Source organism: Rattus norvegicus, chromosome 11 (genome assembly GCF_021556685.1).
Source record: "Rattus norvegicus strain SHRSP/BbbUtx chromosome 11, alternate assembly SHRSP_T2T, whole genome shotgun sequence".
Classification (NCBI taxonomy): domain Eukaryota; kingdom Metazoa; phylum Chordata; class Mammalia; order Rodentia; family Muridae; genus Rattus; species Rattus norvegicus.
Window position 1 is genome coordinate 3,688,131 of NC_141544.1, and position 27,244 is coordinate 3,715,374.

Sequence of the window (27,244 nt, forward strand, 5' to 3'; positions counted from 1 at the left end):
ATATGCCTTGTATACAATTGGAAAGCCACTGGTCACTCCCATGACTGTGATGCCACTAACATATTAGGGGCACATCTTGCCTGACATTTTACCTTGAATGGTTCACCCCCGAGTAAGGTTGTAGATGATTTTCTCCCCTGGAAGCCTACATAGCACTTTCTTGAACCATGAAGGCTTGCCATTATAGAAGATGCACTTCAACTTCAGATTGACCCTTCTGTGACCTGTGACCCAAAGGATTCAGTGTCCTCAGCAATAGGTTCTTACCATCAAGTTCTGGAGGGCTACGAAGATCAATGGCAAAAATAAGTAAAGTTGTGAGGGCTTTTGTGATCTCGCTGGTCAGCAACTTTCAGGAACACATCCCACATCTGGCACTGTGATGTTTGCTTAATTTTGGTTTTCTGTTGCTCTGATGAATTCACTCACCAAAGCCAGCTTGGGAAGGGAAATCTTCATTTCATCTTTTCTGTTCCAGCCCATCATCAAGGAAAACCAAGACAGGATTGTGTAACAGAAACTACAGAGACTGCTCACTTGCTTGCTTCTAAGCTCACATTCATCTACCTTTACAGAGTCCAGACACACCTGCATAGGGCGGTGCTGCCCACAGTAGACCAGGCCCTCCCACATCAGTGAACAGTGAAGGAAATGCCACCTGGACATAGTCAAGGTCAATCTGATGGAGGAGGCTCCTCGAGGGAGGTTCTTTCTGCCAAGACTAGCCATCACAAGAAATCAATGAAAATAAAAAAAGAAATCAATAGCTTCAGGGGGAGCATGGCTTATCCATGGAGGGTGCCTCCATTTGAACTCAACAGTTGATCTTGTAGATATATTCTGTAACACAATGTTTTATAACCCCTCTCGCCAAACCCCGTTCTAACTTAATCACCTAAGGGGAGATGGAGTGGTAAGTAAGTTTTAAAAAAAATAATTGGAGCAGAAAGAATTGCTTCTTGGAAATAAAGCAAAAAAGGAAACATTTCTGCATCCTAGTGCTTTCCTCGCATCATCTGTGCAAAGATAATGAAAACCGTTACGTTCCTGGTACCATAATTTCCAATGTTACAAATCATATAAATAATACTGCTTATCATTCATAAAACACATTGGCACTATTCGTTTTGATGTGTTTTTCTAACTCACTCCTAATGTAGATCTGATGAACTGGAATTGTTCGCCTGCTCATTTATATATGAGGGAAGTGAGGTTTAAACGTCGAGCCTATTTCCCAATACTCTAAGCTAATAAATGGCAGAGTAAGACAGCTGCACTTTCTCTGGCTTCATGGCGTGGTCTCATGAGAAATGCAAGTCAGGGTACCTTGGCAGGGAATTCCAAGGATCAGTACATGGCAGCTGAAAGTTGTCTTGGATGCAAGACTGGGAGTGATGCTCAAGTCAGCCAAGCCCCAGATCAAGATTCCTGAAACAGAACACCAGAATATGTTAGAGAGCAAAGAGACTAAACTAAATATCTGGGAGTCCTCAGCAGATTGTACGGATCCAGGGCTGAGGGTTCATAAGTATGTTGGTCTTTGTTGGGGTGGAAAGGAACACTTATTTAGATCCCCACCTCCTACTATGTGCTACTACAGTGCAGGCAATGCCTTAAGTCCAAGGATTTTGTTTTGTTCCTGTGTGTGTGTGTGTGTGTGTGTGTGTGTGTGTGTGTGTGTGTGTGTACATACAAGCACGTGCAGTGTATAATGTAGGGACTAATCCATTTTCTCTTCTACCTTATTCATTGAAGCAGCATTTCTCCGTCAAACCAAGAGTTCACCAATGTGACTAGTCTTAACAGCTATCTTGCTCTGGGGATCTGCCCTATCTCTACCTCCCTGGACTGGGATTATTTGTGGGCCACAAAGCCTAACCATTATTTCCCTGAGACGTGTGAGCCATCTCCTCAACTGCTAAGGTTCAAGTCCCGGTGTTGGACCCATCTCCTTTACTTTTGTTTTCTTCTTTTTTTTTTTTTCATCTTGGTCATAATATCAGAACCAGGTTAAGGTATGACTGGCTCACTCAAACAATCACTCAAATCCCTCCACACAAATGTGTTCCAATAAGGAGGAGGATCCTGCTGACTCTCTGTTCTCTAAAGTCTTACCTTAACAGATGAGTTAAAGGATGGGATTATCCTAGTGGGTGATTGTGGATTCTGTTGTTGATGTTGAGGGAGGCTGGCAAATGAGGGACCATAGCTGAGTCACTTATAATAACAGATACAAAGCTGAGTGTGGTAGTGCATACCTATATTCTCAATACTCGCGAAGATCCCAAGTTCAAATCCAGCCTGGGATACATAGTAAGTCCAAAGACAGCCTGGACTACGTCGTAAATCCAAGGCCAGCCTGGGCTACATAGTAAGTCCATGTCCAGCCTGGGCTACATAGTAAGTCCAAGGCCAACCTGGGCTACATAGAAAGTCCAAGGTCAGCTTGGCCTACTTACATGACTCTTCTCCAAACAACAACCATTTTTTTTCCTTTTTCCTTTCTGTCTCTCCTATTTCGTCTACACTGATAACAGTGCTGCCGTTTGGGCGTGTGGGGGAGAAGTTTCATCATGTGTGATGGTTCAGGATCTCCAGAGCAGCATGGAAAGCCAAACAGTGCAGCAAACAAGTCTGTTTCGATTTTTGAAGAAAAATATGACACATGGGAAATGCTGTCTGAGAAAATGGCTCTAAGATGGGACAACGCCTCAGGAGACTGGGCTTGGATCTTGTGCTAGTTTCCTCGTGATAAAAAAAATGATGTACTCAACCAGAGTCTGTGTTGGGAATACAATGCTGTGATTCAATTTCAACACTGTATAATCTCCATATGGCAACCCTGGAAATCTTGTCTCATATTAAACAGATTATAGGAGAGGTAAGTTGAGAATAAACACTGTCATTAAAAAGTGTTTAAACGATGAATATTTTTTTTTTAAATTTTTGTCTGTGGTACCAGGTTCAGTGTTCTGCATAAACTCTAAAACACGGCAATTTCTTTTTTTTTTAAATCGCCAAACAGAATGGACCTTATATTTTTCTATCTAGGTTTAATTGAGACCTAAAAATAAAATTCTTTGCTTTAAAAAAAATCTAATTGTGCTTCATTGGCTTTTTTTTTGTTAATTTCTTATTTTTAGTGTTTTGTGTTTTGGGGTTCATTTTAACAATTATTATTTCATTGAATTAACTATTTTCTTATTTTCTAGTGTAGATAAAAATTTAGGTTGCTGGTGTTTGTTTCTAATCTAAGAATTAGTGTTGTAAATAAAGTTTCCTCTTACCACCGTCATAGTTATTTCTCACACATTTTGATAGTATGTTTCCTATCTTCTTCTTTTTTCTTACTGTTACAGTTTAATTATTTCTTGACATCTGTATTACTTGTGAATGTGTAATTTAATGTTTCTGGACTGGGAGACTCCTGTTGTCTCTCATTGAAGACATCTATTTCAGTTTTGTTGTAGAAGCAGAACACATCCCGAGGGGCTGGAGAGGCAGCTCAGTAGACAGAGTGCTCACTTGGCTCTAACACAGCTCTGGGCTCCACCTACAGTACCTCATCAGCCTTGTGTGGTGGGCCATAACCATAGTCCCATTACCAGGAGGAGAACCAGGAGTTCAAATCATCCTCGGGTTCATAGTGTGTTTGAGGCCAGCCTGGGCTACATGAAACCTGTATAAACAAATATGTAACACAAGACATCTTTTCTTAGGCATTTACCACACTTTGTTCTGTGGTTTCTGAGTGTCTGAAAACTCCAGGGGTACTTGAAGGAAAAGAACATCCTGGTGCTACTAGAGACTGTCAGTTAGAGACATTGGCTGATGAAGCCATCTCATCCGAGCTGGTTTTCTGCCTGCTTCTGTTGCTGATGGGCTGATGCGTGTCCACAGCTTTACTCATGATCGCCTGTTTCCTTTTTAGCTGTACCCATTCTTGCTTCCTGCTGAGGCTGTGATGGAGTTAGTGAGACAAAGAATTGGGGTCTCCTTCCAACCCATTGATTCTCTCAACAATAAGTTTTTTCTCTGTTGCCTACATTATCAGAAGTAAATATAACACTCTTTTCTGTTTTATTTTGACACTGGGTTTCATTATGTAGGTAGGGTTGGCCTGAAACTCACTGTATAAACCAGGTAGGCATTGAACTCACCGAGATCAGCTTGCTTCTGAATGCTGGGATTAAAAGGGCATACCTGGCTCCTTCTTTTTTTTTTAATTTTTTTTTTAAATTTTATCTCTATGGTGTGTGTGTGTGTGTGTGTGTGTGTGTGTGTGTGTGTGTGTGTGTGTGTTTTGACCTAAGAGTCCATCAGATCCTCTGAACCCTGATCCTCTGCAAGAGCAACCAGTGTTCCTAACTACTGTGCCGTCTTCCCAGCCCCTTCTGCCTGCTCTAAGCTCCACTTCATTGTTCATCCTGCCCCGACATGCCTTTAATTCCTACTCTTAGCGTTTGTTTTAATTCAGTGAGTTCCTATTCGTTTTTCTCTTGTTTATTCTATTATATCACGAAAATTATGTGCATATTTTTGTGTTGGAAGTTTCTCATTGACGGCGCTTGAATCCTGGCTTTAAAATCCTTGCTGACAATTCTGACAATGTTTTTCTCTTGGGGCCACCACCAGGGAACTGTTTTTTCTCCTCTGCTTTTCATTTAGGGGGATGGTCATGGTGTGACGTGATTTCCATTTTGACATCATTTGTCTAAGATGTCAGCAGTCCTGACACTGTGGGTACAGTGGCTGTTTATCCTTCATAAACTTATGGTGGTATTTTGGTTTTTCTGGATTTGCCTGATTGAATAAAAGGGATTATACCTCCAGTCCATACCTACAGGCATATTTTAGAGGGGTCGGGAAGAGTGGTTCTCAACCTTCCTAACATAACCTTTTAATACACCTCCACCAACTGTAAAATTATTTCATTGATACTTCATAACTTTAATTTAGGTATAGTCATGAATTGTAATGTAAATTTCTGGTATACAGGATATATGATATGTGACTCCTGTGCAAGGGCCATTTGAGCTCCCAAAGGGGTCTCAATCCAAGGGTTAAGGACCACTGATCAGGACTTAGTGGGATGCACTTACCAACATAGATGGGTTGCCCAGTGTTGCGGAAGAGAAGTCTCCATCTCTGGAAGGCAAAGGATCTTCCAAGATCAGGCTTTTTCCTGGGTCCCTCTAGAATAGTGGACACACTCTTGATGGTTACTGATGTATCAACTGACTCTAGGCAGTTTTCTTTACATCCTCGAAAATGAGGATTATAAACAGGGTTCTGCTAGACAAAAGCAGTGGCTGAAGCTATCCCTGGCGATCTTTCCCCTTCCCTAATGGCTCCTTGTCACCACAAGGCCAACAGTAGATTTCTGAGTGCCTCCCAAGCAGCACCTTTCCAACCTACACTCTTCCCCTGTGCTGTTTCCTTCACGAAGAGCACACATGCTAACCCTGAACTAACCCTGAACCCATCTTGTCTTCAGTCAGCACTAACACCTAGTCCTCTCTGCCAGCTTCGCTTTCCCATATGACCCGGTTGTTCACAATTCTGAGGCATGTTCACGCTTGTATGGACAAACAGAATGGCACCGATTGGCTCGTCTATAATGACACAGATTCTGTATGATTCTGATTCAGAAGCCTGTAAATTGGAGATGAAGAGACCATCGGCAGAGGAAGGAGTTCTTGTGGGATGTTGTCACCACAGAAGGGATCCAATGGGCTCAGAAGACAAGAGAGGGAGCCAAACTCCCTTTCATAATTGAACCTTTTTCCACAATAGCATCATTAATGGATCTTTATTTGTAGGTCACATCCCTCTTGACCTAATCAATTCTTCACAATTACATTCCCACTGGGGATTAATCTTCAGAAAATAACTTTTGGGCGAACACATTCAAAGCAGAGATGAGGGTATATACTTGGATATCTATAGTGGGGGTGGGCATTATTCTTCCCATGTCGTGTACCTTTAAGATCTCTAACTACCTCCTTCCCCATGGTAGCCTCACTGAATGATGTGAATTCCGGGTGACTGATGAGGTACAGACCCCAAAATGTCATTGCCATATCCTGTCACCAGTATCAAGCTCAAAACAGCAAGAGCCACCTGTGGGAAGGAAAATATCAATAAAATTTATGGTATCTCTATACTATAAACCCCCAGTTTAATCAAAACATTGTTTTAGACTCAGTTCTCTTACACCAATGTGCTTTAAATGTACAAGTCAGTGGGCTTACTTGTGGCTCCTTGTACAGGTTTATACTGTACATTAGCCATCTTCATCCTCACAACTCACTTCCATTTCCACCTGCACACACACACACACACACACACACACACACACACACACACACACACCCTGCTTCTCCCCTTCCTCTTCCTAAATGCCCCCTTTCACATAATATCCCTTATTAAAATCTAAATTTCACAATCATCTGTTTGAGCCTGGCTTGTTTCACTTAACATATTGTGTTTTACACTCCCATTCGTTTTTCTGAGAACAAAACCCTTTCCTCTTACACATAGATGAGAATCACATCAATGTATATCACCTTTTTTAGCCATTCATCCAGTGATCAACAGCTAAGGTTATTCCAATGGCTTGTCTATTGGACACAGTGTGTTAATCAGAATGGATGTGCAGGGTCCTGGTTAGTTTTTATTGTCGGTTTGTCTCAACCTGGGAAGAAGGAGCCTCAGCTGAAGAATTGCCTTCATCAGATTGACCTTTGGCCACATCTGTAAGGAATTTATTTATTTTTTTGATGGTTGATGTGGAAGGGGCTAGCAACTATGGGGAGTGTCATCCCTTATGAAGGTGGCCCTGGGTTGTATGAGAAGGAGAGAAAGCTGAGTAGGTCATGGATAGCAATCCAGTACCCGGCATTTCTAAGTTGTCTCTGCTTCCTTTCCTGCCTCTAGGGTCCTGCCTGAGTTCCTGCCCCAACTTCGCTCAGTAACAGACTGGTACCTTGAAGCCTAGAGGGAGACAAACTCTTTCCTCCTCAAGTTGATGGCTATGATGAGATTATTCCTCTTGTTACCTACTTGTTCTTCACTTTTTTGAAATTTGTCTCTGATTATTGTTCTTAGAAAGATGATATTACATGTTTTCTCATAGGCTCTCTCTCTGTCTCTGTGTCTCTGTCTCTCTCTGTATTTGTGTGTTTGAGTGTGTATATGTGTATATTTGTGTGTGTGTTTGTGTGTGCATGTGTGTGTGTTTGTGCGTGTATGTATGTGTGTGTTTGTGTGTTTGTGTGTGTATGAGTGTTTCTGTGTGTATGTGCCTATGTGTGAGTGTGTATGAGTGTGTGTGTGTGTGTGTGTGTGTGTGTGTGTGTGTGTGTGTGCGTGTGTGTGAGCTTTCCAGGCTTAAAAGAATTCCCAAGTCTAAATCTCAGCAGGAGCCTAGAAAAGGAAGATGAAGGGGAGAAAAGGGGGAAAAATCATGTCATTTGAGTTAAACCCACATTGAGGTCAGCCACATAGTGGACCAACAGTCACATAATGGCAGAGGAGTCATGAGAGCAGAGAGAGAGAGTAAAACTTAAAGTGTGAAGGAAATTGTGCTTAAAACTAAGATAGAAGGGAGAAAAACAAGACTGTGCACTTAGAAAAGTGGAGAGATTTTATAAAGCTGCCATAAGTTGTTAAGCTCTAAGTACATTATAATGTTAAAGTGGAAGGGAATTATTGGGAAGAGGGAAGGGATGGTCAGAGTGTAGTGCAGACAGGGGAGGGTTCTGAAAAGAATACTTTTGAAGCTCTGAAGAACTATGTGACACAGACAATTAAAGTGCCCTGTAATTTACAGGTAAATTCCATACTTACCTGCATCCACTATTCTGTCGACCCATATTTCAAAAACAAAATTACCTCATCTATTTTATCCAGTTTTACTGCATTTTATCTAATAAATTCTGTAACCAGAAGTGCTGGTAAATTTTAAAGACATTTAGAATATTACAGGTCGATATCGGGATTGTCATAATTTTATCCCGACTTTGAAAGCAGGTCCAGGACCTAATTTTTCCTCGCTCTTTGCAAAGAATCCATAATTCATGATTTCCATTGAGTTCTATATAAGGTATTTAGTCCTGACAAATTCCAGCTTTGTTTGGATAAAAATGTCCCTCCTCTAATTGTGGGTTTTGATAAAGCTAATTTTGGTGTGCTATCCAGTGGGCTGCCTCGGAGAGAGAGGCTAGACATATTTCTGATACGGAGAATGGCTTAATGATAACCAAAGGAAAGATAGGAGCTGGGAAAATAACCATCAAGGATGTTGGTGACTCAGAAACCAGACTTTTTCAGAAAAAAAAAGAATGCATGAAAAGAGCTACTTGGGCAGATTGTGACTGGAGTCATCAGAATATTTCGGTGGGGACTTTATTTTGGGTCTCGAGGAGGCTACATGAGAAGTTAAAACCTAGATGATGGAAGTTTCTAAGCGTATCTAGGGAAGGAACTGGCCTGAGAGGGCTTCTATGACGTAAGCAGAACCTGGATGATATCACAGAGCACTGGGCAGAGGTTGCGCATCACTTCCACTTGGGGGTGCTAGAATCCGTGAAGGTGGGTTCACTATCCTCGCAGCGGTGTGTGAAAGCCAGTTCAGCGCCTGATCCCTACAATTGTTCAGCAGACTTTGGTGCCTGACTGGTTTACGAAGACAGAATCTGGACGACTAGGACATTTTATTTCGATAAATAGGTTTATGAAGATAACTGGGACCCTTGTAGCCCAGAAAGCTAAAAGTTTTCCCTCATACAGCAAGTAATGGTATGTTCTAATGCCTTCCACGTTAAGAGCTAGGCAGATGGTCTAGGCTAGTCAGTCTCCAGAGATTAAAATTCTTTGCTAACAATATTTAATTCATAATTCTACTAAAATGACAAAATTCCTCTCTGTGTCTGTGCATTTTAGGAGATAATATTTCTTTTTTGTTGTTGTTGCTTTTTTTTTTTTTTCGGAGCTGAGGACTGAACTTGTGCTTGCTAGGCAAGTGCTCTACCACTGGGCTAAATCCCAACCCCAGGAGATATTATTTCTAAATGGTTGTTGTTGCCTAGACAAAAGACTCTTGTTGCGGTCGAAGATGCAACAGTTTCATGGAATAAACCTGGGTCTGGGTCAGGATGCACAATACAGAAAGCCAGTGGACTGGTGTGCTGTGTCTCTGGGCAGATACTTGTGGATGTTGCCACACAGATTATAGTTAGAGGGTAGACGAGGGGTGTGGCAACCCTTCTGGCTCCTTTGCTATCCTTCCTCTGTTCTGCTTGCTTAAAGTGGGGACAGGGATACTTAATCCCACACTGACCTATCCATTCAAGGAGAGGATGCTCAGCGGAGGCATAGTGACACAGGCTGCAGAAATGTTTCTGAATTTATGTTATTCTGAGCTGAACCATTTCTTCATTTCCCTATGAACTTTAGATTTTGATTTTTGAGACAGGGTTTTTCTGTGGGTAACTTTGGCTATCCTGGAACTAATTCTGTAGACCAGGCTGGCCTTGATCTCACAGAGGTCTGCCTCCCTCTGCCTCATGAGTGCTGTAATTAAAGGTCTGCTCCACCACTGCCCAGCCCTCCTATGAACTTCTGATTACTACACAATTAGATTCAGATGCTCAAACCTGTTTACCAATGCCTTCCTCACCTGCTCCAAAGTTCTCTTAGACAACAGCCTTGGTACTGCGCCCTCCCCCAACCCACTCCCATTGTTCTTCCAGGCACTCATATGACAGAGGCAACAGCATTTTGTCTGGTTTAATCAGGCAAGCTCTTCCAACCCAGGCCATGACCAAGTATGAAGCCTGAACACAGAACGATAGCCAGAAAACAGTGGACCAGGAGTGCTGTGGCCTACCACACTAGGTTTACAGCCAAGAAGAAGAGGATGTCTCTGAGGAGGATGAGCACATCCTTCCAGAAGCGGCGGAGGAGAAGGCCTTCTTCCCAGGCCCTGGGGAACATTATGAGCTGCAGAATTTCTCACGAATAGAAGGAAGGTGATGAGCCCCTCACCCAAAGGAAGGCCATCGTTATAGAACAACTGCCAACAAATCCCTCTCTTTATCTGGTCAAGTGTGATGGAATTGATTGTGACTATGGACTGGCACTTCACAGCGATGAGAGAATTTTAAAGCTTAAGGTCTTGACTCACAAAGTAGTGGTTCCTCAAGTGAAAGACGCCCATCTCCCAAGTGCTATGGTTGGCTGAGCTGTGGAGCATAAATTTGAGGGCAAACATGGCTCTAAGGGCAACTGGGGGGGTGGTCCTAGCCCACGTGCCGATCATGAAGGATTGGTTTTACATCACCTACGAGAAAGATCCAGTCCTATACATCTACCAGCTCCTGCATGATTACACAGAAGGTAACCTCCATATCATTCCAGAGATTACTCCAGCAGAGGTGAAGTCAGACATTGACAGCGACATCTTAACAGGTCAATGTGTGCAGTTCACCAGAAGCGAAGGGTCCAAAAGTATCCGCAAGGTCATTTACCAAGTACTAGCCAAGCCTTCCGTGTACTTCATCAAGTTTGATGGTGAAGTCCACATCTACGTCTATAATCTGATGGAAAAGATCCGTTAAGGTGAAATTCACAAACTGTAGAGGACATAGATGGGGAATTTATAGGATTGGGGGGAAAATATTTGTTTTTCTGTGTTTCAGATACCCAAGGGTCTTTGACAACCCCAGTATCTTTACCAGTGGAATTTGTTTTAGCTCTAAAAATTAAAATGTGCGATGTGACGTGTTGTGTGTGACCACTTTGGTGGAGAAGATGGACTTTGGTGGAGGAATATCGAGAGGAAGCCAGAAAATTCAAGGCTGAGAAGAGTAAGTCTGACGTCACATAGGATAAAACAAACAGGACTGAGCTGGTCTGGTCTTTAGGGAGAGAAAAGAAGTGGAGATGAGGCTTAGAGGAGCAGGGATCGCACGGGGAAAAAAAAAGATGGATGTTTAGGAAGCAGTGGAGAGGGGCCAGAAAGAGATAGACTCTCTGAGGTGAAGTTTGAGGGAGAAACAGACTTTTGGGGAAAGAGTGGCAGGTAACAGGGAGGTGGTCTTGGAACTAAAGGGAAAACCCAATAAACTGATCCACGCCGACTCAAAATCAGAGAAGATCAGGTTTTGTTGACTAACGAAACCTAAATGAAACCATTTTCTCATCTGTAGATGTATTATTTTTAATTATGTGGGAAGGGGCAGGGCATGAATATAGGAGACCACAGAGACAAGAATAGTCAGGTCCCCTGGAGCTTGAATTAAAGTTGGTTGGGGGCCATTGGACATGAGCTCAACGAACCAAATCCAGGTCCACTTTCAAAGCAGATGAGCTCTTGATCCATTGGTTATCTCTTCAGGCCCCTTAATTCATCTTTTTAAATAAATCCAACCTTCACATGCAGAGAAGAGACCAGGATGAGGGTAAGAAAGATTAAATTGATGTTGATGTGGAACAAAGACTAAAGAACAAATGAGGGAGTAGAGGACACTGAGGGACGAAGGAATTCCAAGATGGAGTTCTCAAAAAGTGAACCAGGAGACCCAGGAAGAACAGAAAGGGTCTAGAATGAGTTGAACTTGGGCTGCATCCATATTGGTCTCTTTGGTTCCTTAAAGAACAGCCAAGCCATCATTACAGAATGTGGTGTGAGGTGGAGGCTTCCCCGGAGGACATTTTGATGAGGATAACTCAAGCATAGTGGAAAGTATCATAAAGCCGATTATTTTGTATGATCAGTAAAAAGTAATTTAAAAGAGAAGATGAGGATGTCGTGAGCTTCTGTCAGATGTTACGTGGATCTGGTGTTTAGCTTCCCTGAGCACTGTTTGTCTCTGTTGCTTCCTGTAATATCTTTTGAGGTCTCTTCTCAATGCCCCTAGATGACCACAAAGAGCTCCTGTACTTGCTTGTCTTGCCTGGCTCTCCTTCGACTGGATGGCTTCCTACACACCTGTTGGCCCTTTTACCTTATCTAGCCCCAGGAAGTTCCCGTCTTTTACTCACATGTAAGATTATCCTCAGAAAACTCCTGAGGGTGCCTCCAATGCAGAGGTGCTGAGCTTTTTCCTATCCCATTTGCCGTGACTGTAAATTGCTTTGCGGTTTCTGACCATGTAGCTGTCTCCTCCTGAGAAGCCCCTGTGCACTCCATGGGGTCTCCCTGATCCACATCTACACTCCAAGTGTTTCTTTGGAGACAACCTTTTCTTGGACTCATTCATTGCTGTTTCTTCTCTCAAGAATAAGGTTCTCACTGCAGGACTTGAAAATACTTTCTATCGTTGATTAATTCTGCTATTTGGGAGTTTTAATACTGGCTGGCTGTCTGACGGTTTCATTGCTGCGAAAAGACACCATGACCAAGGCAACTTATAAGGGACAACATTTTTTGTTTTTTTGTTTTTTTGTTTTTACGGAGCTGGGGACCGAACCCAGGGCCTTGCGCTTCCTAGGCAAGTGCTTTACCACTGACCTAAATTCTCAAACCCAAGGGACAACATTTAATTAGGGCAGGCTTTCAGTATCAGAAGTTCAGTCTATTTTCATCAAGGCAGGAATCATGGAAGCGTCTAGGCAGAAATGGTGTTGGAGAAGAAGCATATCACCCCCACAGTGAAATGCTTCCTCCAACAACGCCACATCTACTTCCACAAGGCCACACCTCCTACTTGTGCCACACTTCCAATGGGACAATCACATTCTAACCACCACCCTGATCTTATGCCAACTGGACACAAGCTAGAGTCATCAGAGAAGAGGGCACCTCTGTTGAGAACATGCCTCCCTAAGATACAAGTGTAGGGCATGTTCTTAGTGATTGGTGGGGGAGGGCCCAGCCCACTGCGAGTGGCACCATTCCTAGGATGGTTGTCCTGGGTTCTATAAGAAAGCAAGCTAACAAGACATGAGGAGCAAGACAATAAGCAGTGCCACTCCACAGCCTCTCCCTAAGTTCCTGACTCCAGGATACTGTCATGTTTGAATTCCTGTCCCAACTTCCTTTGCTGATGAGCAGCAATGTAGAAGTGTAAGCTGAATAAACCTTTTCCTCCCTAACTTGCTCTTTGGTCACAGGTGTTTCCTTACAACAATAGGAACCCTAAGTAAGATAATTTCTTATACAAACAGTGTGTCTAGTATAGCCTCAGACTCTTACCTCATAACCACAAATAGAAAGGTATAGACACTTTGTTTTAATTTAAAGGTAAGACTTGCTCATGTACTGACCTGTGAAGTTCTAGTTTGCTTCCTTCTCTCTATGATGAATGCCATGATCAAAACTAACTTGTGGAGGAAAGGGTTATTTGCCTTAAAGGTTACAGACCATCACTGAGGGAAACCAGAACGGGAGCTTGAGTGGTAACAAGGAGCACTGCTTGTTGGCTTGCTCCCTGTCTCAGTCATTGTTCTGTGTCTGTGAAGAGACACGATGGACAACGCAACTACTGTAAATGAAAGCATGTAATTGGCGGCTACCTTACAGTTTCAGAAGTCTGGTCCATCATCATGGGAGGGACCATAACACTGGAGCAATAGAGGGCTACTGCTCTGTAAAGAGAGAGAGAGAGAGAGAGAGAGAGAGAGAGAGAGAGAGAGAGAGAGAGAGAGAAACTCTGCAAAGCATGGGACTCTTGAAAACTCAAACCCCACCCTTGTCGACACACCAACTTCCTCCAATGATGCCACAACTCTTAATACTTCTAATCCTTGAAAATACAGTCACTCCCTGTTAACTAAATATTCAAATATATGACTGTGGGAGCCTTTCTTATTCAAACCGCCACACTACCCATTACTTGCTCCATTACTATATCTTATAGCTTAAATGCGATTCTTTTTATACATGACTACTGATGAACTTGCCCACAATTGTGGGCCATCCCATAACAATCATTAATCAAGAAAATGTTCCATAGTCTTACCCAAAGACTAATCTAATGGAGGCAGTTCTTGAATTGTTCTCTCTTCTCAGTTGACTCCATATTGTCAAGTTGGGAAAAAAAAAGGACCGAGAGACTCAGCACCGTAATGTTTCTCTTATTCGATTTTACATACTCACCACCAGCCACTCTCTTCTCTCAGTGTATAGACCCACTTCCCTCTATGGCAGAACTGAAGAGTAACTACTGTCACCAACATGAATACTCAAGGATATGTGACAAGAAATGAATATATTCTACAGCTCCCAAGCCAAGCAAAAGCATTTTAGTGTGTGTTACACTTACTGGGAGACTGTAAGTCACTGGCCATTTAATGGGTCACAGTAAACCAGAGAACCAAATAGCCACAACCTACATATCATCTCCTCTCAACAGGAGACATAGCCCTCTCTTAAAACCCATGAATCTATGTATACACTTAGATTTTTTCAAAACCTATATTATTTAGGATTCTTAAACACTTCAACCACCCTTCTAGCCCACCAACCAGAGGTAGCAGAGAGAGAAAGTTGATAGGAAAAGTGAAAGAGTTGTGGATCTATATAGAAGTTATACTTTTAGGGAAGTCCAATCTTCATTTTGCAGTACTTTCGAATAACAAATGCAAAACACGAATCAGTAGCAGTGCCTTGATCTGGCAGAGACCACAAGGCTCTAACAAACCAACAAGTAGCAGCAGAAACAGCCAGAAGCATCCCGGATAGCACAGGTTCTTTTGTGCATTTCTCATTATGGAACAAAGACCAGCAAAGACCATCGAAGCCTTGCAAGGTGTAGCAATGTAAAAATGTTCTCTCCCTCTCTGTGGGATTACATTTATGTTCTCCGTAAACATCCTTTCCCCTTCAAGCTTGTGCTCCATCGGAATATCATATGCCTTCTCAGGTGTCTGCTTCAGCAAAACATCCTCTCCTAACATAGCTTCCAGAAAAACATCCTGTGACACAAGTGACTTTCCAAAGAAACCAAAATTTTTCCACTTCATCTAGCCTTATCTCACACTCAGCTGTGACATCACAAAACATATAATGGCAGACTTGCAAGGGTCCGAGGCCTCAGCTCCATCAGTTGCTGGAACTTCTGCAATTGCACTCTGTGAAACTCAGGCCCTTTCATGAGCACAACCTTCAGTTATTCCCGTAAACACTGTGCTCTCTCCATCTTTGCTCTCAGCCAATAGTTGTCCATCTTCCAGCCAACTCAGCTGTGACAAGAAAAACCCTCATCAAGAAAGCCAATGAATTTGACTTGATTTTTTTTCCCTGACGGAATGGAGCGTTCTCCCTGCATGGATACACTGGTGTCTGAGTCATCTGTAATAAAACCACTACTAGTAAGAGCAAAGTCACAGGAACTATGATAAATAGGATATCACACGACAATCATCACAGTATGCCAAGGCTTTCTGCAGCTTTATTGAAGTATACTTTACATACTTAAAAAATCCATTTATTTTAAGTGTGTAATTTAATGATTTTAAAGCAAAATTTATAGCTTCCTTCCTTTTTTTAATACTCATTTCCCACTAGTTCATAAGATATCAAAGTCTATTAAAAACACAGAAGTGAAGTCAGGAGAAGGATCAGAGCGGGAAGCAGCAAGGTTCTTGATTTGCTAAGACGATAGATACATTGGCAGAATCTTCTGGATAAAACCAATTGGGCAACATTGGGTCTTCTCTTAGCGTGCAGCCTCCAGACAAAGAGTTTAAAGGGTTAAGTCATGGGTCCTCCTACATCAAATCCAGACCTGACCTGGTATGCTCAGGATCACTTTTGGCCACTTTCATGTTAATCACATTCATCAATCTTACAAGTTGACTAGCAACTGACGTAGCAAACAAACTTATTTTGGTTCATGATTTCATACGTTTCATTCCATGGTCACATGACCATGAAAGGGGCACAATAGAGCACAACTGCTAACCTCACTGGCATCCAAGAAGCACCAACACAGGAAGAGACCAAGGGAAAAAAATAAACAACCTCCTAGATGTGTCCCAAATGAACAAGTCCCTTAATTTCCTATCTTCTAGTTTCTGGACACCCTTCATACACATCCATCAACAGATGAACTCATTGATTACAGCCCACAGGGTCCAATCGCTTTTCGAGTCCCACCTTTGAACATTGTACTGGGACAATGTGTATCTTAAACCCATAGGGTAGGGCCAGAAGGTTGTGTCAGAGGTCTCAATTTCACCTCACACTAGAAACAGCAGGGTAGGTATCTCAACGTCTCCTATTTCTTTCTGGTACTGAGCTACACCATGTCTGCATAGCAGCATTTTGTCTGGAGTGAGATACTGTCAGCAGTCAATTGTAAAGACACCCCCACCATGTGTTGGTTTGAATGTAAAATGGGACATCTATAATATAGACACACAAGCATATACACAGACTCACAGGGAGAGGCAAAAAGGGAAGGAGTTGAGTCTTAGGAACCCTCAAGGAAGAGGGAGTGGAAATAGAAGATACAGATGTCAGCGAGAACCAGAACAAAGCAGTGTCTTCTATACATGACAGGACCACTATCCATCAGCCCTACCTGACAGGAAAGGGAGAGTCAGTTTTCTACAAAAATATAGCTGGTGATAAGCTGGCCAGGCTCCAGTGTCTTGCCCAATGCCCATGAATTTATGGGCAGCATAAATGACTTGAGTGGATTATTATACAGGGCCGAAAGAGAGCTTGAAGTTGGGAGAAGGGATTAGGTGGGGATGGATCTGGGAGGAGTTAGGAAGAGATGTGAGAAGTAAATTCTATCATTATATAATGTACAAAGTTCTCAAGGAACCAATAAAAGTGGTTTTTAAAATACCGTATCTGTACTGAACACATACAAACCATTTTTCTTGTCATCTCCTAAATAACAGCCCCTCATGATTTCATTTCATTAAGTACAAAAGTAATTCAGAGATTATTTAAAATGTAGGATGATCTGGGGAGACGGGAGAGGGGTAAAGGCAAGTGTGTGACACACATGCAAACACCAGTGCTTGGTATGGGAACAGGAGGATGACCTGGGCTTCCTGACAGTGAGACTCACCTCAGGTTCAGCAAGGGACCCAGTCACAAAGGAGTAAAGTAGGTGGTGAAGGAGCAGAACATGCTCTACCCTCCCCCAGCCTCTGAACTTACATGTCTCTACACACACACACACACACACACACACACACACACACACATATATAAATATGACTAGAGTATACAAGTGGCTTGCATAGGTTATATCCAAATGCAGTGTCGTTTTATCCAAGGAAACTGAGGACTTTTAGATCACAGGGAGTCCTGGGGCCAACTCTCAGAGGACAGGATATATCTCCTTATTGTGCAAATGAATCCTTTGTTGAGTGTGTGTCAGTGACTCCACACAATTCTCCTCTTCTAGGTTCCTTTGTATCACAAAGAATGATCTGGAAATACTGAAACAAATATAAACTAAAGGCTTTGTTTGGGTTTCTAGGCTTGTGTTAAAATCATATTTATCACGTTTTATTAAATGGATTGGAAATCTTCAGCTGCCAGCAACAATAGACTCAATCATGTTGGCTTCTCTTTTATCCCATTACGAATACCAATTAATTGCACATCAATAGCTTCCCATGCTTTGAACTAAATCATGAAGAAGGGATATGTTTCCGTAACTCCTATGTGGATAATCAAGAAGAAAGGGGGGAGGTATGATGCCTTTGGCTTATGGGAGACTTATGGCTTGATTGGATACTTGTTATGCAAATAATCCTAACCTATGAGAAATGAAATGTAATGATAAAATATACTACCAAATGGGATGGAAAATCATTACTTGATTACTTTTAAAAGAAAAAAAAACATACTTTAGGATTTTGAATAAGTGTGACCCTCAGAAGTTCAAAGGATTGGGAAGTTGGGTTTTTGTTAAAAGAGATGTGTCAATGGGTGGTGGGGGCCTTGAGATTTCAAAAGCCCTCCAGGCTTTTCTCGCTCTCCCTGCCTCCCTCCCTCTCCGTCTCCCTCTCCGTCTCCCTCTCCGTCTCCCTCTCTCTCTCTCTCTCTCTCTCTCTCTCTCTCTCTCTCTCTCTCTCTCTCTCTCTCTCATCTGGGGAGCAGGATGTGAGCTCTCAGGCACTACTCCAGCCATGCCTGCCTGCCTGCCAGCCTGCTGCCATGGTATCTACCACAATGGTCCATGGACTCACCCTCTGAAACTGTAAGACCACAAATATATGTTTCCTTTCATAAATTGATTTGGTCACGGTATCTCTTCACAGCAATAGAACAGTAACTAAGGCACACATCTTCCTGTCTATTTTTCTAATACATCTGTATTTATTTCATTAGTTACCTGTTGTCCATTGAACAGTTTTATGAATAAGTTTCAAGTTTAAAGACAAATAGTGCCAAATAGGAGTGGCACTACTAGGAGGTTTGGGCTTGTTGGAGTGGCTGTGGCCTTGTTGGAGTAGGTGTGTCACTGTGGGTGTGGGCTTTAAGACCCTGGAAGCCAGTCTTCTAGCAGCCTTTAGAGGAAGATGTAGAACTCTCAGCTCCTCCTGCACCATGCCTGCCTAGATGCTGCCATGCTCCTGCCTTGATGATAATAGACTGAACCTATGAATCTATAAGCCAGCCCCAACTAAATGTCCTTGTAAGACTTGCATTGGTGATGGTTTCTTTTCATAGCAGTAAAACCCTAAGACATACATACACATATACATATACATATACACCTAGGTTTACACACACACACACACACACACACACACACACACACCATTTACAGGGATTTTAGATCTAGCCAGGGCCCCTGCAGTTTCATTGGTCCATCTGATACACGTGTTCATGGAACATGTCTCTCTCTGTTTCTTGTTCTAGGAAGTATGTGGACAACATCTGCAGACTCGCTTCATTATACTTTATTCTCCTCTTCAGCCTTAGAAATCTCAACTTACAGAGAGGGGAAGATGGGAACTTGGTTATATAGCTCTTTTTTTTCTGTGGGCAGCTTACATCTCAAGTCACAAAGGAAAATAAATATAACAAGAAATAATAATACATATCCAAACTGTGATGGGAAGTTCATATCCGTTCCCCTTAATGAATGTCAACTTTGGAAATTGGAATCCACAATGAGAGGAGACTTTTGAAAAATCCTAATTCTCAGGCAGGCTTTGGTATTTCTCTTTCCCTGAAAAGGAACACCACTAGAAAAAGACAGACGGTAGGTTGCCTTTGGCCACAAATCGAATCAGAAGCATTTGATAATGAACATAGAGGGGTTCACCCCATGTTTACCAAAGAATAAAGTAATATGGGGGCGGGGGAGACATATAGAGGACAGTTGGTGCCTTACTGGTATTAAAGGAAAAAACAGAAGTCAAGAAATAATATTTGACAAAAGAAAAAAACTAGGTTTTCATTAGGCAGAACTGTTTTTAAAATAGCCTTCCTTTTAGTCATGGAAAGAGAGGGGAGGAGCAAGTCAGTCTGTAGATAACTAAAGTCATTCCCATCAAAAAATTAAGAATAATTTGGATTTTTAATGGACTTGAATAAAATTAGAAATTTTAGCTTTCAAAGGGGAAAAATTGTGTTCCAGAGAGAGAGAGACAAAGGAGTGTCCAAACTCATACTTGATTCTTTCAATAAATCTTCTGGTAACTCATGTGTTTGTTGACATTAGGATTAAAACGCAAGTAGGATATCTCGATTTAAGAGTTTAACGTGTGTGAATAGCTACCAGTGGAAAGACTTGTCCTCGGATTTCTCAAAAGGCATGAAAAAGCTACAGTGGAGTTACTGAATTTTGTTTCAAAGACTTTAGCTCCTTGTCTGCAGGGATGCAGGGCCTCATAGGAAGGGCCTGAGACCTCCTAAGAGGTAGTGTCCAACACCAGAGGCCATGCGCACAGAGAGAAGTAGCCTTTCTCAGAAAATGGAGCTACGAGAGCTAAGAAATGAAGGCGACATATCGATCAAATCGCTGTAATAGAACGACGGCAGCCAGTTCACAGAGCGAGGCAGCTGTCAGCGACTCGGCCAAGAACTAAGAGGATTTGAAAAGATAATAACACACAGAGTTCACAGAAGCCACTATAGACTCATGGGGTCTGCGAATTTAATCCCATGTTCTTTGGGCAGAGAAAACAATCCAAACCAGAGATCCCTCTTGCTCAGCCCAACGGAACGCTGTGCGGTGCCGCGGATGTCCCATGTAAAGGACTCAACCTAGATTCTGGAAGCCTGTGAAAAACCGGAACTAGGTTATTTAAGTACTGACACCGGAAATGGCTCAAGTCTGCACCTTCATTGGAAGGAGAAAAAATAAGTCACACAGCACCGGAAGTAATCCTTGTCAGAGTCTGTGTGAGGTCGGAAGTGTATGGCGCCACGATCAATCAGTAAGCACTGCCTACATGTGTCGGTTGAGCCCACAAAAATGAGGAAATGATTTTTAAATGTAAACACAATTTCTAATAACTAGTAACTTTTAAGTGTCCAGTTTTAGCACAAGCTTCCAGATTTACAAGCTTCAGTGAACCTGGTGAAACATTTCCTACTCTCCTAGGAGTCATAGAAGTGAGAGGGCACCAAGGCAGCCTGGCCAGCACACTTTAGTCTCCAAATAAAATGCACTTTGCAGGCTAACACCCACATGGCTAGTCTGCAGTTTACCAATGCTGGTCATGAAGGAATTGAAAAACAGTAGATGCCCTACCTGGTAGAGCCACTGTCTCTGGTTCCTGCCTTCTGAAGGCTCCATGGTCATCTCACCTTTAACTCTCCACTATCCTGTTGACAAGTGTCTGGGCTTTATCTTTGACTTAGGAGTATATTTTAGTCCTTTAGATGTCTCTCTCTCTCTCTCTCTCTCTCTCTCTCTCTCTCTCTTTCTGTGTGTGTGTGTGTGTGTGTGTGTGAGTGTTTGTGTGTGTGTGTGTGTGTGTGTGTGTGTGTGTGTGTGTGTGTGTAAATGTTATAAAGGTTAATAAAAAGAAAAAGTTTCTGGTTCCAGTAAAAATTTAAAAAAGAATCTTTTTTTAAAGCTTTATTTATTTATTCCATGTATTTGAGAACACTGTCACTGTCTTCAGACACACCACCAAAAGAGGGCATCAGATCCCATTACAGATGGCTGTGAGCCACCATGTGGTTGCTGGGAATTGAACTCAGGCCCTTTGGAAGAGCAGTCAGTGCTCTTAACCACTGAGCAATCTCTCCAGACCTAAAATAAAGTTTCTTAAGAGAGCAGTTTAGCGTGGGAAGCAATAAAGATGCCCCGTTTATGGATGACCATTCAGTCTCATTTAACTTCTGGGACTTGGAAAACATCTTGGACAAGGAGGTGGGAAGAGTGTAAGACCCAGAGGGTGGGAAGAAGGACTGTGGTTTGCTGCCTTCAGGACAGGACGTGGCTGCCGCAATCGTGAACTCACAGCAGCTGTGGTCACCTGCATAGGTCTTTAAAGGATCACCAGCTAGACAGAATCCCTTACTGAGGAGGTTTTCGTGTGCTGATGGATGCTGGGGTAAAAGAAACATTCTTCTCTGAGGGTTTGGTCACTGGTAGAATTCCTACATTCCTGTAGATGGTCACATACCCATAAGTACATAACCAATGCTAATTGGGCTTAGTGGTTATAGGTTGGGAAAGAGGATATGAATTTTGAGGGATGGTTATTGGCAGGGAATTTGGGCAGAGCAGAGGGAGAAATGGAAGATGTTATGGCCATGTTTAATTGTATACATGTAAGAAATTCTCAAGGATAAAAACAATTTATTATTTAATAGAAAATTTAGACTCTCAGCTTTAGATACATAATATAAGGCTGTATGACTCTAAAGAATTCAAATATTGAACATAAATCAAACCAATTGACTGCCTTATGATTCAAGGAGCAAATTATACGTACTTAATGTAATGCACTTTCTCCCTCTTTCGGTCTCTTTCTATCTCTTGTCTCTCTGTCTCTCTGTCTTTCTCTCTCTCTCAAACACACACACACACACACAGATGCACACTTACATTATTTTTATATCAAGGTGTTTAAATTCATGACACAATCAATATGAAGGAATAGAGGTTTGTTTAGGGCACACAGTCACAGTCATTGTGTTCAGACTGTCGGGGCAATGACCACATGGCCACAGTGTATTGATTTGTGTCACTGAGAGCCTGCATGAGTTCTGCTTATATTTGGGTGGATCAGGAAGCCAAGAGTTCGGTCTGAACCAGCCAGCTCCCTCCTTCCTGCCCCAGTGACCTACTTCTTCTAGGGCACAGCCTGAAAGATTCCTCCACCTTCCTAGACAGTGCCATCAGCTTGAGACAAAGTGTTCCCACAGCTGAGACCCTCGGGAAATTTCACACTCAATGAGCCAGGCAAGAGGGAAATGTTTTGTGAAAATAGTTTAATTTCAGTTCTGTAAACAGGACAGGGAGGAACCCTTTGATATGGATTGATTTAGTCTTTAGCCTACAGGTGCACTCCCAAAAGAGACATAGTGTAGAAAATGCACAGTTTTCTATGTAGCAAGCCTGGTGCTGAAAACAACACACTAATGAAAATAAAATGCAAAGACGTGGGATATATAGTAACAATTCCAATCCTCAGTGTAAAAGGCTCTTTTATTTATACATGTGAGCTGTCATTATTAGTTCCCTACTGGGTTGTTTTTACAAGGAAAGAAAATCACAAGCTCTGACTATCCCACCGACCACGGTGTCGTGCATCTCAGTGTTAGGGGGCTTTGTTCTAGGGATTAATCATCAGGGTTTGACAACAAAATCCATCGGCTCAATACATGAGGCTTGAGGGGAGAAAGTGAGTTTACAAGTATGTAATGCCCTTTAGTGTCTTCTCTGCCAGTCTGTTGCATGAATGCCTTGTTGTTGACTATTGTCGTTGGTGGTGGTGGTTGTTGTTGTTTGTAAATATGAAATGTTGAATGCAAGGGCAAGTGGCAGGGATCCGATAGACCTTTGCATCCTCACTTTCTCCTTCCCATCTCGCGCTAAGTCTCCCAATCCTCAGCTATCATTCAAATACACTGAAACAACTCAAATAAACTGAAACAAGGTGAAATCAAGACACTGAAACAACTCAAATATACCAAAACAAGGTGAAGTCAAGACACTGAAACAACTCAAATATACCAATACAAGGTGAAATCAAGACACTGAAACAACTAAAATATACCGAAACCAGGAAAAGTCAAGATACACTTGCCATCTCTAATTTGTGTTTGCATGTTGATGGTAATCGTCTGATAAGCTTTAAAAACCACATGATGGGTCTGAGGAGGATGGGTGGGTGAAACCGCTTGCTGCCTAAGCAGACCTGAACTCAGATCCCAGTCATCATGAAACATGCAGGGGAAACCTGTAACCCCAGGGACAGGAAGGGGGAACAGAATTACTAAGGTCTGCTGGCTTCCAGCCCTGATGAAAATATGAGAGTTTGGGATCAGGCAAAGACACCACCTGTCTTAGTTAGGGCTCCATTGCTGTGAGGAGACACCATGACCAAGGCAACTCTTAATAAAGGAAACATTTAATTGGGGCAGGCTTACAGTTTCAGAGGTTCAGTCAATTATTATCATTGTGGGAAGCACGGCAGAGTCCAGGTAGACATGGTGCTGGAGAGTGTTCTATATCTAAATCCGAAGGCAGCCCAGAAAGAGACTTGCAGCCACAGGCAGCCAGGAAGAGCATCCATCTTCCTCACTGGGCAGAGCTTGAACACTAGGAGCCATCAGAGCCGGCCTACACAGTGACACACTTTCTCCAACAAGGCCACACCTCCTACTAGTGGCACTTCCCATGGGCCAAGCGTGTTCAAACCACCACAGTGCATCAAAAGAAAATGTCAGAGACACATAGAGGAAGATACTGCATGGTATCCTCTTGTAGCAAGGTGCTGCAACCCTTCCCCCCACACACACATAAACCCATGCACATGTGCACTCATGAGCAAATTTATTTACTTAGTTTTATTTTTTATTTATTATTTTATTTATTTATTTATTATTTATTTATTATTTATTTATTATTTATTTATTTATTATTTTATTTATTTATTTACTTTGTTTTTATTTTTTTTCTTCAAGAACTTGGTACATACACATAATGTGTTTGAGCGAATCCATCCACATCCCCTACCCTCAAGTCCCTCCCCTTTCCTCCCTCCTAATTGCATCTGCATTGTAATAGAAACTGCTGAGTCCATTTAGTTCTGACTAGATGTGTGAGTGAGTACAAACATCCAGGGGAGCATGGACAGCTGTCAGGGCCAAATCCATGAAGAAAACGGGCCCTTTGCCCTGTAGTCATCAGTTGCCAGTAGTTCCTCAGTTGGGGTAGAGGAGCTTCAAAAGTCTCCACCCGTCTATTCTGGGATGTATCTGTGCAGATTTTGTAGATGGGATCCTGGACACTGTGAAACACATGAACACACACACACACACACACACACACACACACACACACACACCCACACCAAAATTTAAAACCAGAGAATGCTTTTTAAAAGGTTATACAACGTCCTAAATTCAGTTCTTTGGTGGCAAAATATTTGAATTCCACACCAGATCATAGTACTATCTATATAAAATTAAATTATTCAAATGAATATTTTAAAGTTCAGCGGATCTTTATTTGTTAAATAGCACGGGCTGAACGAAATCAGTTGGTGCCAAACCTCCCTACGGCTGCACAAGAAAAATTGTAAATCAGAGTTCAAAAGCATGAATGCACAAGGGTGAGGGGATCATCAGAGATTGAGGACCTACAGGATCGGGTACGGAGGCTCAGTAGGCCAGACAGGTGGACCATAAGCAAAGAGCCTGGAAAACGGGTCATTCATACCTTGACAACCTTCAAAGTCTAGGGGAAACCCAGGGATAGGCACCCCCCGAAGTGGGAATAAAAAAACTTTAATACATTTACAGGACACTTAGATAATAAATACAGTGTGGACTGGAATCTACACTGTGAAAAGGCATAGGAGTAGTAGTGTCCAGTTTTCCCCTTACTGTGACAAAATTGTGTCATTTAGGGGCAGGAGAGATGGCTCAGCTACTCAGAACACTTAGAATCCTCACAACTGACTCTGGCTCTGGAGATCTGACTCCCTCTTCTGGCCTTTGCAGGGTCTGCAGCCACATGACATAACACAAAAAAGACCCACGAACAAAAGTAAAAACGAGAACTTAAAATGAAACATTTAGTTGATGTTAATGCACCGATGTTTGTAGAGAGAATCTCTTCTAAGCATCACCTGTCAATAAAAATGTCTATGACCTACGAGCTGAGGCAGGAAATAGAAGGGGGGACACTGGCAGGAAGAGAGGATTCTGGGAAATAGTGTATAAAAGGAGACCCAGGGAGGGACGCTGCGGCAGATGCTAAAGGAGATGTTGAGGAAGGTGCTAAGAAAGGGGATGAAAGCACAGTAAACAATTATGTAGAAGACACAGAATAGTTTGAATGGGTTAAATAAATTAGTCCGGGAATGAACCAAAGTTTGTGGCTTAGGAATTTGTTAATAAATAATCAGTTTCAGAGTTGTCATTGTGGGAGCGGGAGCTGGGAAAGAAAAAAGTATTTTTTTTCCATAGTTAATTTCCCCTAATTATTTTCATATGATTATGTAAGACGCTAATATATAGAAGTCATGTGTAGGTTATATTGGAAATTGCACCTATCCTGGAGAACTCTAAAATAAATGTGTTTTTAATGCAAACTCGGTAGTGATATTTTTTTCGACTTCCATTTTTCAAGTCTCTTTCTATTCTAAAGTATATGTGTTTATTTTATCTACAGTAGAAAATGTCCTTGTGATGTAATGAAACATTAGTCAGCCCTACTAAGATGCTTTCTGGAAGTCAGTTAACCTCAGGCACTGAGAGCTGTGATGACTTAAGTTGGGCACAAAGCACTTTCGGGATCGCGAACTGATGATCATGGGCTTGTGGTCACATTCACTCCAAAAGTGACCACACACACACACACACACACACACACACACACACACAGAGTGGACATCACTGACTATCTATACCTCAGCTAGAGCTGGGACTTTGAGATCCTTGAGGAGGTGGCACTGGGATTATATGTCCTTACACTTTGGCACAAGCAGACAGCCACACTCACAACTCTCCCTCTGGTCCTCCTCTTCCTTCACAGCGAGTTCCAACACAATTTGTTATTTCTGATTTTATCCATCCAGTCTGGGCATCCCTCTTCCAGATCTTAACTTTTTTGTTCAGTGTGTGTGTGTGTGTGTGTGTGTGTGTGTGTGTGTGTGTGTGTAAGAGAGACTCTGTGTGTGTGACAGAGAGAAAGAGATAGAGAGAGAATTAGTCACACAGTTAACACATGTGCATACACACATGTGGAAGAACAAGGTACATTCAGGAAATATCCTTAATGTCTTCTCTGTCTTGTTCCCTGTGGCAGCAACTCTCACTCACAGGCAAAGCTCCTTTTGGTGTGGGTCACCTTTCCAGACAGCTTGCTCTGGGCATCATGCCTCTGCCTTCCAAGGTGACTTATAGGATGGTCTCCATATCCACAAGGCATCTATGTAAGTTTCTGGGGAGCAAGTGCTTAACTGCTAGACTCTTACCCTAGCCCCTTCCAGAACTTTCTGTCCCGACTCCCCTTTCCCTTTCTTTTTTGAGATTTATCGAGTATGCTTGACAAATGGAGACTGTATACATTTGAAGTATGAGGTGTAGTATTCTGATCACATTATACATTGAACAGATATTGTAAGATCAAGCTCATTCTCTCTCTCTCTCTCTCTCTCTCTCTCTCTCTCTCAGATCCACTGTCTTAACATACTCCACATAAACAAAACCCCAGTGACAATCAGTTCACTGTTCCCAGGCTCTGATGTGTTGTTCATCCCGTAACCGAGTGGTGTTGTACATTCTGTCCAATCTACTTCTCAAAAGGAAAAAATGAGCACGGCAGTCACCGGTTAAAACCCTCAAATGGCTCCATGACACTGAGGGTAAGTTGGAAAGCCCGTCTGTTGATGTCCCTCTGTTGACAGACAGATGCTGTTCCAGAAAGACCAAAAGCTATGACACACCATCCCGAGCCTGGGAAATCATAAGTTTAGTTTCTTGTGTTTGTAAACTGAACAGAAAATTGGGTTTACAAGACAAGGAGAATGTAAAATTTTGTGTTGCTAGAATACTCAGTCACATAGGTTAGAGAGCGGCTGAATTCAGGGTTCGACAGGGGTGTGGTTGGTGGATTCATGTGTG

At 42.3% G+C, this 27,244-nt stretch overlaps 1 protein-coding gene across 1 annotated transcript; it reads left to right on the forward strand.

Annotated features, from left to right (window-relative positions):
- Positions 1-10,274: 10,274 nt before the first annotated feature.
- Positions 10,275-10,622, forward strand: LOC148002419 (Y-linked testis-specific protein 1-like). Its single transcript, XM_087577166.1, has one exon. The coding sequence runs from the start codon at positions 10,275-10,277 to the stop codon at positions 10,620-10,622; it is 348 nt and encodes a 115-aa protein (XP_087433292.1).
- The last annotated feature ends 16,622 nt before the right edge of the window (positions 10,623-27,244 follow it).